Source organism: Setaria italica, chromosome IX (assembly GCF_000263155.2).
Source record: "Setaria italica strain Yugu1 chromosome IX, Setaria_italica_v2.0, whole genome shotgun sequence".
NCBI lineage: Eukaryota > Viridiplantae > Streptophyta > Magnoliopsida > Poales > Poaceae > Setaria > Setaria italica.
Window position 1 is genome coordinate 8,278,010 of NC_028458.1, and position 16,114 is coordinate 8,294,123.

At 47.1% G+C, this 16,114-nt stretch overlaps 1 protein-coding gene across 2 annotated transcripts; it reads left to right on the top strand.

Moving 5' to 3' along the window:
* Positions 1-8,644: 8,644 nt before the first annotated feature.
* On the top strand, positions 8,645-15,513 carry LOC101768910. 2 transcript variants are annotated; one of them, XM_004982057.3, is made up of 9 exons: positions 8,645-9,249; positions 9,615-9,704; positions 9,862-10,263; positions 10,958-11,093; positions 11,199-11,361; positions 13,529-13,657; positions 14,307-14,501; positions 14,693-14,815; positions 14,921-15,513. In XM_004982057.3, the coding sequence occupies exons 1-9, from the start codon at positions 9,000-9,002 to the stop codon at positions 15,020-15,022; spliced, it is 1,590 nt and encodes a 529-aa protein (XP_004982114.2). In that variant the 5' UTR covers positions 8,645-8,999; the 3' UTR covers positions 15,023-15,513. The 2 variants fall into 2 exon arrangements, with proteins under 2 accessions (XP_004982114.2, XP_004982113.1); XM_004982056.2 differs by having other exon boundaries at positions 9,618-9,704.
* The last annotated feature ends 601 nt before the right edge of the window (positions 15,514-16,114 follow it).

Genomic DNA, 16,114 nt, shown 5'->3' on the forward strand with positions numbered 1-16,114 from the left:
TATGAAGATAAACTAGTTGTCGAGGTCTACAATTTTCATATAAAGTTTATCTTCATCCGAGTTCATATGAATTAGTTATAACCCTTCTGCCATTTGATCCTGCCCCATTTGATCCGGTGGCAGGGGTCTATTTCTGAAAAATTTTAGATCGAATATTTATTTTTGCAAAATCGTAAAAGTAAAAATAAAAAAATAAAAAAAATCCCTGTTAAGCGAGTGTGTGTTTTGCGCTGGATGGATTTGTTGTGCCTACCATGTTTGCGAGCCCACGGGCGTCTAGTACCCATGGGCTTAAAGCAGAAGACGTCACGTTTCCACTCAAACTGCTTTATTTCCTCCCACTGAAAAAAATACTTTATCTCCTCTCAAAAATCGTTGTATTTGTTTTCCGGTTCTAAAAGAATTTCTCTATTTTTCCACAACGGGCGATTCACATATGGCACGGTATCCTATCCATGTGCACAAGTTTATATCGAGTTACGCGACTGCCGGAACTCAAATCCAGTGTAAACATAGTATACCTTATCAAAATTGTTTTTTTATGTTGCCACCCTGAAAAGAAATTGCTTCATTTTGCCGGGACACATTTGATGATTTTTTCCGATCGCACTAAACCCGCACAGTCGCAGTTGTGAATCAAACACCTGCACCCATCGCCGCTGCCAGCCAAGTGCTCGAGGACAAACACAAATCCGTGGCGAATTTACGACCCGGGGGAGACCGACAGCTTGCCCGATCGGTCCTTGTCAGACACTATTCCGGGCAGACACAGCGACAGGCGGCGAGCGGAAGGCTCCACACCACAAGAGTACCGGCCCTCGTCGTGTTCTTGCATGCGCCGATGCCCCCCGTGCACGAGTCCAGAAAGCCAAACGAGACGAACGATGCAACAAATTTTCCCCGCGCCGGCCAACAGACGCTTCGGTACTCGCGGCTGTCCCGCGCCGGAACGAGCCAAACCCGGAGGCCAGAGGGACTCATCTCTGTGTTCCAAGCTCCGTGGCCCTTGGCAGTCGCGCAGCCTGGAGGCTGGAGCCCTGGACCACACGTGGAGGAATGGAGGATGGACGCCCATGCGGCGCCAAGTGCCGGTGAGGTGAGCCGCCCGCTCCGTCCGGTCCCGAAGGAAGCGTGGCCGGCGCGCGGGCGCTGGCCTGGCACCCCCCCGGCCCACCCGGAACACGAGCTACGGATCGAGCTGGCGGCCGGCCGGCCGGATCGGGATCCGGCCATCAAGGGCGCGGCCGCAGCCGCACGGCAGGCGCCAAACACCGCACCGCACCGCAAGGGGAAGCCGCTGCTACGAAGCAACGACGAAACAGTGGCCAAAGCGGAAATGATGACGCCTCCCGACCGGTCCAGAGATAAGATAAAGAGAACTGTTCCGCACGGGAGCGCGCAGCCTTTTTGCGGTTTTGCTGACAGGGACTCGCCAACAAAAGCTCACTTTTACTTTTACTGCCGGGGAAAAAGAAGGCGGCTGCCGCGGCCAATCGTGGAGTATGTCGAGCAAGAGGTTTTCAGGTGCAGTTTCAGTTTCATGGCTGAGGCTGACAACCGTTTCAGGTCCGATCGTCACCAAGGAAATACCATCTCGTCTGCTAAATAATTTAGGTGGTATTTGGATACATAGACTAATTTTTAATTTTTAGTTCGGGTCACATCAAATATTTGGATAGGATTAAACGTGAACTAATTATTAAACTAATTGTATAAGTCGTGGCTAATTCGCTACAAGAATCTATTAAACCTAATTAATTCATGATTAACACATATTTAACATAGTATCACATGGTCAAATCATGGACTAATTAGGCTTAATAGATTCATTTAGTGAATTAAGCTTCGTTTATGCAATTGATTTTGTAATTAACCTATATTAAATACTCCTAGTTAGTATTAAACTTTAGTCCTGCCTCTGAACGGGATCCTAGAGTCATCGCTCCTCAACGGAGAAAAGATCTCTGTCCTGCAGCATAAGTGCTGCATCTCCTGCATAATTTAGGATGTATACTGCGGTTCTTTTCTCGGCGTCGACGTGTTTTCCTTTCCCCTGAATAATTTAGAGCCACACGAATTGGCAAACTATTACATGACGTATCCTGATGATATTTCAGTCGCCCAATCACCCTTGGAAATCGCAAGGTCCAACAGGACTGCAGCTGGTGGTTCTACTGCAGGCAAGACCGCTGCCAAAACAAAAACAAGGGTCCAGGTGCGCCGTCGCTATCGCCGGGCCTCGGAATTCTCTCTGCATTGCGTCCAAGCTTGCCATTAGCGTCCATACTAGCCACACAGAGACCGGTATCGATTCCTTGGACACGCGGTATATCAGGAAGGTCATCACATTCTTGGATTGGACTCTCTCGGAGATGATTGGAACAACAGAGCCCGGCGCAGCACACCGGAAAGGCACCGATGTGGAAACAGCCCTGAAGCTGAGGGAACAATTTAATCGGTGTGTGGTGAGATGATGGGATCAGCTTGTTCTCACGTTGCTCTCAAATTCCATTTCTAAATCACCTGCTTGCTACCAAACTACTACTCGGATGAAACTCATGAAAGAAAAAACTTACCAAAATTAGCCACAGACCGTCACTACTCTGGAAAATTCCAGCTAGCGTTGATGTGCAAGCAATAAACACCGTCAAATCCTTCGTCTAGAAGAAAGAGCACCAACAGTTCCAGCGGCATTTGCCGTATCGAAATTTCGGCAAAAATTCTCTGAACTTAGTTTCATGGCTGATATTTGTTTTTTTTTATTCAGGGCAATAGTTTCTGCACTTTCATGGCTGCCATCCGTTTCAGGTCCATTCATGGCTGGCATAGCCGCATAGTGAAGGCGCGAGAATGAATGCGGCGAAACAGACACGAGCGAACCAAAGCTCGCCCGGTCCCAATTCATGCCGCGCGGCGTCTCTTTCAAATAACCAATGTTTTTCTTCTTCTTCTTCTTTTTTTTTAACCATACCACTACTACTCCCTCCGTTCCAAATTATAGGTCGTTTTGACTTTTCTAGATACATAGATATTATTATGTATCTAGAAATAGGGTATATCTAAGTGTATAACAAAGTCTATGAATCTAATAAAGTCAAAACGACCTATAATTTGGAACGGAGGGAGTAGTAGATAGTAGTAAGTACATTGATCAAATTCAATGGTTATCGGTCGTGCGTGCGCCAACAAGTTACAGCGTGCACGCCACAAAGCCCGGACGATCACGCGGAGAAAAAACACGCACAGGATTGAGAGGATTCCGATCCCATTTCGTTTCACCACTCCTAGCTTGCCATCTCCACCCACCTTTGTGTGACGGATCCGGATCCCGATCCATTGCAGCGGCAGTTTTGAAGCCGCGATTATTGATCTGATCGCGTGGTTGGTTGGTTCGCCGTTCGCGCGCGTCACATGGCAGATTGCCAGGAGGTGCCGCCGGGGACACCTTGTAATGGTAAAGGCCAGCAGCTAGACGGCTTTGGAGCTGTGTTTGAGGAAGCTTGCAAGTACGAGGCGAGGTACGTCTTGTCGGTGAGCCCACGTGGACGTTGACATCATCTCGTGGGTTGACGAACTCGACAGTCAAAGGATGACTCGACTCGATCAAACCCAATGCGCAACAGCACTGCTGCTATTACCACGCAGTTAAGGGTTCTAGAAGGAACAGTACGAGCAGTTCAAATCGACATCGACATGCCAATCCATCAGTCCCAGCCGCACATCCAGGGAATCCGAAGGGATGAGTGTGCGGCCGATAGGTACCCACGGGACGCGCCGTAGCTATCTCTCACGTAGCCAGCAAAAGTGATTTTCCTTTTTGGCGCGTCGGTCTTCTTTTTCTAAGATGCCTTCGCGCCCTCCGGTCGCCCGGAATTCCTCCCTTAGCTTCTTCAGCATCGTTTGTTGGTGGCTAGGCATCTCTCCCCGTCTCGACTGTATTTTCTCCGTTCCGATCGATCCGTGCGCCGCCTGCGAGTCGCGCGAATATCTTCCTTTGCCATTTTCTTCGAGCATCCGCTGAACGAACGTCAGAGAATGCGGCAGAGCCCCGTGATTTCCCTCGTTGAACACGCAGACCCGAAGAAGAGGAGGAAAATCACTCTACGGAGAAAAGGACAGCATCACTGCGTCGTCGTTAGCGAGCCAGCTTTTCAATTGCGTTGCTTCGTCTGGAAGGAGGAGCGTCAACAGTTTGAGGATTCGCTTACGAATTGGAGTGAAAAAAAATCAGCGGGAAAGTGTGATGGCTCTGTCCTAGCCGCCGCATCCGGTCTCATTTCAGGCGTTCGTTCCGCAACAACGTGGATACAGCCATTGCCATGCGGGTCACCGTCCAGCAGCAGCAGGGCATCTACGTCGCATTATTTGTCTTAATCTAAAAAAAACGTCGCATTATTCGTGTATGCGAAATTAGGGAGAATTTATCCAAGGAAATACTGCCCACGGAGGCAGGCAGGCAGGCAGCCAAGAGCCCCAGCTCTGCGTCTGCGAGTCCACAGAGGCCCGAGGGTACGAAGCACTGTACTGCGTACTGCAAGCCACTGGGGCCGGCCGGCATGGTGGGGAAGCACAAGCCTGAAGGTGCACGTGCAGTCCGAGGGGTCCATGCACGATGGGGTCGCTAGCGAAATGGGACTTTCTAGCATGGTAGAGTATTTTATCACGTAAACCAGTTGAATTTACCAATCATCCTATCAGTCAACTTTGAACGGCCGCCGACGAGGTTCCTTTTGGTTTGAGGAGGCGCTCGTCGGAGCTCTGATCTGGGCCTCATTTAGTTTCCAATTTAGGAACGGTAAAATTGGTATTTTGTCATAAATGTGCAACTGTAGTGTTTCGTTTGTATTTGTGAATTATTGTCCAAATATTGACTAATTAGGCTCAAAAGATTCGTCTCGCAAAGTACAACAAAACTGTGCAATTAGTTTTTGATTTCGTCTACATTTATTACTCCATTCATGTACCGCAAGTTTGATGTGATGGGGAATCTTCTTTTTGTATAGTGCCAAAATTGAGAGTTTGGAGGTAACTAAACATGGCCCTCATCTTTTTTGAGGCACATGCATGTTGATTATTATTAACCCCATGCTATCACCGTATCACGGGTAATCACAGGGGGAACATCTCACTTGGCGATCGAACGAAGTCAACAGTCAAAGGACGACTCGAGCAATCCAATACTGCAGGAGCACTGCATCTCCACCGACCAGCTGACCTCTTCTAGAAGCGATAACGGATTAGTCGTTCGGACGGGTGCGGTGATCCACGTGGGCACGTACGTACGTTGAAATCCCAGCCACACACCTATACGTCGACTTGTGGTCCGTACATCCCATCGGTTTGATTTCTTCACGCGCTCGTAGTCGTAGCTAACAAAAGGCAAATTTACTGGTTTTCTCATGGCAGCAGATTTTCGTCGCAACTTATATATTTTTTAATGTTTTTGTTTCAAAGGTACTCCCTCCATCCTAAATTATAAGTCATTCCAAGAATCTTGGAGAGTTAAAGCATCTCAAGTTTGACTAAATTTATATAATAATATTATAATATTTATGATGTCAACTAAGTATCATTAGATTCTTCATCAATTTTATTTTCATAGTATACCTATTTGATGTTATAAATCTTTATAATTTTCTCTATAATTTTGATCAAACTTGAGATGCTTTGACTCTCCAAGATTCTTGGAATGACTTATAATTTGGAACGGAGGGAGTACGTATCAGTACGATCTGATTTTTGAAAAAGAAATTGCGACACCCATGCGTTGTTCTTTTGTTTCAGAAATAGAGAGGTACTTTTAATAACAGCGTCGTCGTAATTGAGAGGAAACAAGGTGCAAGCATTTTCCAGTGTCGCCTATCTATCACAATAGCTTCCAAGTTCCAAAGATGCATGCATGTTATATACTCAATTTACTGATTATTGTAGCGAACATGGTCCCATTATGCCATAATTTGTGATTTTAGTGATTGAGTGACAACATAATTATTGTGACTAATGCTTTTTCTAGCATGTACCTTGTAGTTTTTTAGTCCCAAGTATGCAAATCAAACCATGGTAAGGTCCAAAATCATCGTATTCAAGTATCTAAACTATGTCATTCAAGTGACCAAGCCATGGTATGTAGGATTATTTTATGGTATTCAAGCATTCAAATGATAGAGAAAATGACGGTATCTTCCGTGTGCAAGTGGTGGTATTCAACACAAAAAAAAAAATCAGTACCATCGGATGTTCCGATGGTGCTGGTGTTTTATACCCGGCAACCTACCGAGGGGTATACCGGAGTAGTAGATTGGTTGGTGGGGATCGCCGGAATTGGAACTCGAAGGTAAAAGTGAGGACACAAGACACGGATTTATATAGGTTCGGGCTGCCGGAGTAGTGTAATACTCTATGTCCTGTTTGGAGTGTTGTATATTGCGCCCTGCACTTGGGTGTTGTTTGGTGTTGAGGATTTGATTCTCTGCTGTGGTTCTCTGAGGTCTTCGACTCTGTTCGCTTGAGCTGTCGATCTAGGTACCCCTGCCCTCCTTTATATACTCCAGAGGGCGGGATTACTACTCGATTACAAGGTAGGAGTTCTAGTAGGATTATATGGTATGAGTCCTAGTAGGATTACGGAGGAGTCCGTTTTCTTCCTTCCTTACGGGTACTGGGGATCTATCCCCGATAACCCCCTACTTCATGGAGAAGATCCGTAGTGGATACGATGTCAAAGTGACCGGAAGAGAGGGAATTGTGAGCCTTGCCTAGTGGCAAACTTATCATCTGGCTTGGCATAAGCTTTTGTGGCGAGTCCAAGACCTTGATCGGAAGAGACTTGGTGATCAGGAGTATATCTTTGGTGGAGTTCCAACATGGACCAGGGGTGCCATTTGCCTACCGATACCACAGGATAAATCATCGTGTCAAGAGTTTTCTCCCCCTCTTCCTTACCTCTTACGTTTTCGTATTTCATACTTGTAACTTGTGTGCTTTTACTTTCTTAGTGTAATACCTTGCTAGGATTGGCTCTAGTTGCAAAACTTGTTTTGGACGGATTTCACACTAGATCAACCATAGTTGCACATCTTAATAGCATGATCTAGTTTATGTATTGTGAATTGATAGTGAAAGTCATGGAATAAGATTTTAGATTGACTAATTCACCCCTCTCCCTCTTAGCCTGCTAGCATCGTTTCCTTACAATTATTCGTACCCGTACCAACTCAGGATAGTTCATACTGGGTCAGAAATACTTTTCTGGACAAAGCAGTCCAAGATAGGCTGCTGCAGAGTTTTGATCGCTAGGCCCTTTTATTTAAAAAAAACAAAAACTAAGCCGTTAGTTGAGACGAAGAAATTTCTCGACAACAAAACAGAAAAAAAGCAAATGTTCGTTGAAACAAAGAAAATGCCAGCCCGGGGTACTAGAATATCGAGGCGAGAGGAAAAGTATTGTTTGTTTAATATTCCCCGCACGAAATGGTGACGTCCGTGGCGGTGTGCCACCCTGCGTCCGCCGCGCTCACCAACCGGGCCGCCGGCGGCGGCGCCGTGGACCGCGTCCACGTACGCCACGCCAACGGAAGAGACCACCACTACCCGGCGGAGGAGCATGGAGAAGGCCGGCCGGCGAGGCGAACAAGCCTTCGGACCGAGGGAAGAACGTTCTAATCTTTAATCGCCGTGATGTGATGCGGTATGGTGCGTCTACCAGTACCATTCGTGGCATTCAATTGTTGTCACGTCGGTTTCATCAAATTTAAAGTTTGGCCACTTCCTTTTCGAAGCAAAATAGTTGGCCACTTACTTTTGCACCTGCAGGAGAATCTCTGAATCCCAACTGGTTCGAGTGTTTTATTTGCATTTCACCTAGGTTGATTTGGAATATTAGAGGTTGAGAAGCGCCGTCAAGTTCTAAACAACTGGGGCGTTCATGCATGATGGGATGGTGGGGCCACGTGGCGCGTCGATCATGGTGCACGTGCGATTCGATGATCCATGCCTGAGGTCGCACGTGATACGGGACTTTCTGTCAAGTCAGTTGCCAACACGAAAAATTACGTGACCCCATTCGAAGGGGACTACGTAACCTTCGATTTCATCACACGCACATCTTTTAAGTCCACGGCTTTTCTAAATGCGCTCATTTTGAGAACGGAGAGGTGGCTTGTTTAAATCATTCGATGTATTTATACTACGAGAGATAATTACGATATGAATTATAATAATTCAACATCTCTCGACTAGATCAAAATAATCCTTTTCTCCCCTTCCATCGAGTAGAACAAACCACCTCGGTCGAGCCAAGCAGGCCTTTACGTGCCCTGGCAGCGTGACAGCGCCCATTCACTTGCGCCGCCTGCCAATGCCACCTCAAAATCTAAACCTCACCTGTACCGGTCGACAGTGGCGCACGTACCCCCTGCGACCCACAAGCAGCATCACGTCACAGGTTTCCCCAACGCGCCCCCAACCCCCACCAGCAGCGGCGAAAGCGCGGGCCCCACCCCACCCAACCAGAAAAAAAAGGCCCACCCCGGACGAAACGACCAGCCGCCTACCACGGACCGCGTCCATGCGCGTCGCGACGACGGACGACGACGCCTCCTACTGCTGCTACTAGTACTACCCCCACCGCCGCCGCCGCCCACCCCACTCGTGTGGGAAAGAAAGGGAGGCCCCCCCCGAACTGCGAAAGCCGAAACGAAACGTAACGAGACGGAGCGGAGGCGCCGCACCGCACCGCACCGCACCGCAGGCCAGCCCACGCCACCACACACCACCACCTCCGCCTCCTTCTCGCCTCCTCGCCCACCACCTGCATCCACCAAGGCCACCACCACAAGGTTCGCGTTGCGGTGCGCGCCCCGACCCGCCGCGCGGCGAGTCCCCTCTTGGAGATCCCTCCCTCCTCCCAAGCAACCAACCGCCGCCTCTCCGCGCGCCCCCGCGGCGGCCGATCTCGCCTCGCCTCGCCCCCGCCCCGCACGGACGAGGAGGGCGGGGGGATGGGGGCGTGCGTGTCGCGGCCCAGCGCATGCGTGGGGAAGCCCCACACGCCGCGGTCGGGGGACGCCGGCGGCCGGTCGGGCGGCGGGAGCGGGGCGCGGCGCAGGCGCAGCCGCCGCGCGTCCAAGGGGCGGAGGAAGGCGCCGTCGCGCGCCGCGTCGATGGAGACCATCCAGGAGGCCGAGGTGCCCGCCTCGCCGTCCGCGCTCGCCGCCGATCACCGGACGTACAGCAACCCCGCGTTCCAAGGTGGGTGGGTGGGGGGTCGACGGACGGGTTGCTTTCTCCTCTTCCTCTCCCCCGTGCGCCTTCCCCCGCCACGCTGCTCGTTTCGGGGTTGGAGATTCTGATCTCCGGGGGACCATGGGCGCGAGATTGCGCGCTCCAGGGTGGGGTTAAATTAAATTACTGCATCCGGGGATCGTGCGCGTCCAGCAGCAGCTACTCGCTTTCTTTATTCGTATAGCTCGCGGAAGCTTGTGCTACCCTGTTCTGTAGAGTGGGGTTGCAGCTAGTATCCGGGGTACAATTCAGTAGGCATCGAAGTTCGTCGCGTCAATTCGTACTCGCTAGTCCAATTTGACCTGACGTGATTCCCGGGGCCTCTCGTGCAGCAGTGTCCGGGAGCATTGAGGAGGCATGGTACGACTCCTTGGCGATGAGCGAGTCGGACGCCGAGGACGACTTCCACAGCGTGCAAGATGGTACTAAGACTGATGTCATAATGCGATCCTAGCTTGGTAGCTAGGTCCCCCTCACAGCATGATTCAATTTTCAATGGTTTAGTTGAACATGCTGAGCTGCTTTTCATTTGCACACGCTTTTTGATTGAACGGATTGAACTTCATTTTGATCTTGCAGATGCTTGTTCATTGAATGGCTTTGAGAATGAAGCGGCATTGAGCACTAGAGATGGCAACAGTGGGAGCTTCAAGGAAGCTGCACAATCAGGCGAGCATCACCATAGAAAGCCAAAGTCCAGTGAACTGTCAAAGGGAAGCTCGGAGAATGGTGTGAGGACCTCCTTGAGCCATGACGATGTGCTGAGTGTTTCTGGCGAGGATAGCACGCACGGTGGAGGAAGGATACTGGATGATTGCGGGCTTCTGCCTAATAATTGTCTCCCTTGTATTGCCTCTGCTGTTGGAGTAAACGAAAAGAAAAGAGCTCTTTCCTCGAGCCCTACTCATTCAATGAAGATGCCTTCTTTGAAGCTCTCGTTCAAGAAGAAATCTGGTGAAGCTCATCCATCTTCCACACTACGTAAGCATCTCTTAATAAGCCATTTGATTAATAATTAAGATGCCTTTCCCAAAAGCAAAACTGCAGTTTGTACCAGTTTTTGCCAACATGGCACACTTTTCCATGTTATTGTGTTTGATGAGTTAAAACTTTGCCGGCAACTTGCTTGGTTCCTTTCATGACATATTGGTAGTCAAATTATGAGCATCAATAGGACAGTTCATTAAGCAACAAAGAAGAGAAAAGGCAAAAGGTAGCACAGAGAATTGATGCTTTCAAGTAGTGACAATATCTTCATTGCTTGCACGGTTCGCCCTTATCAAATCAATCATCTTTCATTTAATGTTAGCATTGTATTGATAAGACTCTTGCATTGGAACACATCAAAAAGTTAAGATTCCCTAGTTGTACTTATCATCGGTCTGCAGAACAGCAGGAACATAACAGAAATGTAAGGGAGATGCTTATTGAAACAAAGTTATTCGCTGTGAATATGCGGGACATAAGTTTAGAAGGTCTTGCCAGCTTCCCTAAGCTTTTTTGTCGCATGCATGCCATAATTTTTAAGAAATTTCAAGTAACATAGCATCCGTTGAGGTTAACGTGTTGATACACCACAAGTGCTGGGAGTATTTTCTTTCCCTAAAAGATAAAAAATGCCAAACATGTTAACTTTGCTAGGAAATCTATTAAAGTGACTTTTTTTTTGTTTCAGTATCTACGAAGGATTTCCTTGAAAGGCCTCTAGCAGGTAAACAAGTACAGTTATGCTTGTTGGATACGAAACTACTCAACAGCTGGTCTCATATTGATCCTGGTACTTTCCGAGTCCGTGGAGCAAACTATTTTAGGTAAATGCCTTTCTTTCAGTATCATGTTCATATACATTGCGGTTTTGTTTGTAACTCCTGAATGCCTAAATGGGAGCGATCTTAGTTTCAAGTGCACTTTTCCAGGGATAAGAAGAAAGAGCTTGCTCCGAATTATGCTGCATATTATCCATTTGGAGTTGATGTGTACTTATCGCCACAGAAACTCAATCATATATCTCGATTTGTCCAACTTCCTGATATTCAACTCTCCAGCAGACTCCCACCTCTTTTGGTGGTAAATGTACAGGTAAGTCATAAGTATACCGAATACACTTTAGGTGAAACTTTTGTGGGCAGTGCTCTTATTCTCAAACCCTGAATGTATCGAAGCATCCTATGTGAAACAATTTTCTGTTTATTGTATATGCTGGTCCTTTTTCTTTCTCATGATGTTCAATATGTCCAATTGTTACATTTGGAGACACATGTCTAATTAGTCTTAAGGTGGTGAAATGAACTGCATGTCTACTGGCACTGAACATACTTCCTCTGATCGGATATAAGTCCATCTATGTTTGGTCTTAAGTCAAACATTGTTACCATTTACCATCAATGGATAAGATTTTATATAAGATTAACAACACAAGATTGTATTGTTAGATTCATTATGGAAAATACTTTCATAATATATTTTTTTGAGTGAACGACGGAGGGGATGAGAGTCCCCACCTGATTCTTTTCCACTGATGCCGGCAAGCCGGTAATGGACGGTGTGTTCACCGATTACAGAGTTTTGGGCCCTAGGCCAGATTTAATACATGATTAGAGGGGAGGGAAGAGCTTATGCCATAGTGAACAAATTACAGCATACATTGACCACCATTCGATGCGTACGAGGCAGTCGTCCTCACCATAGCAGTCAGTCTTCCTTGCAGCCGTGGAGCAGACTGCCAAGATTACAAATGTCCAGATGGCCCGCGGCCCGGAAGCCCGCCTAGGAGCCCTTTTTTGGCCCGGTCTAAGCCCGGCCCAGCACGACGGACTTCGTGCCTGTGCTGGTCCAGCCCGGTAGCTAGTGCCGGGTGTGGGCCGCCACCCAGCATGACGGGTGGCCCGGCTTGGCACGGTTTTAGGTGGTGGGCCCGATAAGGCCCGTTAACTTCTCCACCTGACCACCGTACAATTCTCCACTTCTTCTATCCTCATCTTCTCATCCCTCCTCCAGGCTGGAGCCGCTCCCCATCCTCCCTCTGACCTCCATGGTTCCACCTCCCTCCGTCCTCCCTCATCCCTTCGGCGACTCCTCTAGGAGCGGTGACGCGCGAGCTCAGTTCACCGAGCTGGTAGGCAGCAGCGGCGGCGGCACCCTGGGGCAGCGATCGGGCAGGCGGTGGAGGCCAGCGCGGCCGCATGCACTCCCTTCTCCTCTCCTCCACCATTGGCGCTGCTCCCCCTCTCATCTCCTCCACAGATCTTGGCGGGCGGCGTCGACTTCTCCACCGTGCTTGGGCTGGCACGGGTCTCATCGGGCTGGCCGTGCCAGCCGTGCTGGCCTGGCACGAAATGGGCCCATGGGCCCATGCCTGGCCCGCTGGTGGAGCCTGTGGGCGGGCACGGCCTGGCACGGTGGTGGCGTAGTGCTGGGCCTAGCACGGCACGAAGTTGGCAGGGCCTAGCCGGGCCCGTGCCAGGTCAGGTCAGGCTGCCCGTTTGGACATCTATAGCCAAGATTGGGCTGTTGTGCTTTGAACACAACATCATGCCTGTGTTTCCACAGGCGCCAGCAACATAGGAGGAGGAACGTGGAGAGGAGAGTAGCGGGGACCTCACCTGGAGGTTCAGTGTTCCTAATGGATGCCGGTGATGGCACCGAAGATTCCGGCTATCCGAGCTTGGTCCAGCACTGACGGGCGAATGGGCACTTGGAGAAGAGGTGGTCAGCATCCTCCTCTGCATGTTGACAAAGATCACAAGTGGCTGAGTCGATGATGTTCTTTCGTAGCAGGTTCCTTTTGCACTACAGTTTGTCCTGGACCATGAGCCATCTGAAGAACTTGGCGCGTGGGGACTTTCATAATATATAACTCTTTCCTTGTAAGATAATAATTTTTTATAAATTTGGGAATCAAATTGTCATATTGGAGAGCATGTCAAACTGTTTATGTCCTAATGGACTTATATTTCCGAGCGGACGAAGTATTACTTTAGATGGGTACCAGCTAACACCTATGTTTACCACCAAATAATTTCACGTTAGTGACACTAGTACAAAGGATTAGTCTGAAGCAATTGGTGAGCTCCTTGTAGCATGTTTATTTTGCCTGAAGTATGTTGCACCGCCGTGCCATCATATCAACCTTTTCAAAAAGAAAATATGAATTTCAGTTAGACTTATGCACTATCAATATTTTCACTGAAAGCTGTATGCTCGTCATTATCCAATTAGTGTGTTGACATTCATATGCTTTTCTCAGGTCCCACTATATCCAGCTTCATTGTTTCAGAATGAAACTGATGGGGAAGGGATGAGCTTTGTTCTGTATTTTAGGCTTTCTGATGGTTACTCAAAAGAGCTTCCACCTTTATTCATAGAAAGTATCAGAGTAAGAGCTGGACTGGTCTTAAATACCATTTTCGCTAATATATGTGCTTACTATTTTTTTTAATTTTATATGTAATAATACTGGCGTCCATGTTTAGTCAATGAAAATGAGTAAGATCAGAAAAAGTATGGTAATTATAGACTTAGTATCAAATTCATGCAGGTGATGCAAAGTGGATAATACTTATTGCCAGCCTCAATGATTGATTTAGTAACTAATCAGCCATGCAGAAATGTATCATGTTTTTCCCAGCATTTGAGCTCAGAATTATTGGTTAGAAGATATCGCATCGCATTCTTTAGGGTGGACTTCAGCTAAGGGTCCTTTTTGGGCTTTTGCCATTCTTTTAACTAAAGCGTCCTACCATTCAAATCCTTACGCTTATTAGTTGATTAAGGTAGAAAAGATGCATATCACTTATGTAGCACATCACATGCAAATAAGAAAAGATGAAGCATTTTTGCATGTTAAAATTTGGTTTCAGTTACCGAATTCTGTTCAGGAAATGTAGTCTCTCTTTATATCATTGATAAGTGTAAAATTTGTTCTTAATCAGTATTTTTTTGGGCTCGATTATCTGTCAACTGTGAAAGCTATTCCTGTTCTACTTATTAATAAGTAAATAATACCTTCCCACCTCCCCAAACAGAGGTTGGTTGATGATCATGTAGAGAAGATAAAGGCTTTTCCAATGGAAACAAGTATACCATTCCGAGAGCGGCTAAAGATACTTGGCCGGGTGGCTAATCTGGAGGATCTTCCTTTGAGTGCAGCGGAGAGGAAGCTAATGCATGCATACAATGAGAAGCCTGTGCTTTCTAGGCCACAGCATGAATTTTACTTGGTTAGTTTTGTTTATTTCTTGAAATTGTTTTTTGGTATTCATCAATGTTCTTTAGAAAGAAATGCAATGTTGTTTCAAAAAAAGAAAGAAAGAATACAACATCATAGTCTCGTAGAAGTATCTTGTTTGGACCATATACTTTGAACTCACTCTCAAGAAGGAATATGGACTCATGCTCTGCTTCTCTGCAGGGTGATAACTACTTTGAGATTGACATTGACATGCACAGATTTAGCTACATCTCAAGGAAAGGTTTTGAAACATTTTTGGACAGGCTAAAAGCATGCGTTTTAGACGTTGGGCTGACTATTCAGGTATGCCAATTGTAAATGACACCATGTTCTTTGCTATGCAATATTGTATTTTCCCAGAAAAAAAAGATTGGTCAGGTCATTAAATGTGCTCATTTCTGACTGCAGGGAAATAAAGCTGAAGAGCTGCCCGAGCAGATCTTGTGCTGTGTTAGGTTGAATGGGATTGATTACACCAAATATCAGCAGCTTTTGACACATGGTGCCTGAAATCGACGCTTACAAGAATCAGCTAACAGATGGCTGGCTGCTGAGATGTAACCATGCCTGGACCAGGCTCCTGGAGATTTCAGACTGGGAGCCGCGTCTGACTAGCACCACTGCTGTTGAAACGCCCTCATCTGAGTCAATGGAGCTGTGATCGTGTGACATTGCATATAAGTAACATTAACAGGAGAGCAAGGGAGTGACTCAGTGACCGCAGGCTGGCCCCATCAGAATCCGTGGTGCTATATATAGAGGTTTCTTTCTGAAACTGTAAAAAACGGGGGAGACTGCGGTACATGTAAATCTGTAAATCATTGCTCAAGAGCTCCGGTTGCCTCCCTTGTTGCCACTCAACGTTCTAGATTTAGTAAATATATCACTAATTTTGCGTATGATTGAGTAGGTTTAGGCACACTGGAACTTGTAGAGGTTCTTTTCTTTTCCGTGAATACCATCTACGCAAACAGTGGCCGGCTCGTAAATTATCTTGAAAAGATCAAAAGAGAAGAAATAGGGTATGCTCTTGGTGCAAATTCTCGTGTAAAGCTCAGATGATGCGTAGCTAGTAACTTTGAAAGCTTCTAGGGATTGGGTAGACTTTGAAAGCTTCTAGGAATTGAGTTGTATGTCATTGGAAATGTAGCCCATCCCTGCCATCAAAATTTAGTCCATTCCTTCACTGCCACTAAAAATTTAACTTCTTCCCTTCTACGCCGTTACGGTCACCGTGTAACTTCATCCCTTCTACGCCATTACTGTCACAACACGGTGACATGGCTGTTAAGGCCCTATCTGAGAAGGGTGTTAAAATTTAACACCCTACTTTTAATTATTTTTAACATTTTCCTATCCAAACACTTGTGTTAAAAGTAAGGTGTTAAAGTTTAACACATTGTGTTAAAAGTAAGGTGTTAAAGTTTAACACATGGAGGGAGTGTTAAAACTTACTAAAGGTGTTAAAAGTGGTTCCCCTCTCCACTTTTTCCCAGGTTACCACTTCTCTCTCCTCCCTCTCTCTCTACCGGCCATAAATAAGGGGGCAATGGAGTAATTTCCCACCAAGTGTTAAAATTTAACACATCATCCAAACACCTC

Coding starts and splice junctions, on each gene's coding strand:
- LOC101768910 (XM_004982057.3), top strand. CDS start 9,000: ATGGGGGCGTGCGTGTCGCGGCCCAGCGCATGCGTGGGGAAGCCCCAC. Junction 9,250..9,614: donor CAGCAACCCCGCGTTCCAAG/GTGGGTGGGTGG, acceptor CCTCTCGTGCAG/CAGTGTCCGGGAGCATTGAG. Junction 14,816..14,920: donor ACGTTGGGCTGACTATTCAG/GTATGCCAATTG, acceptor TTCTGACTGCAG/GGAAATAAAGCTGAAGAGCT.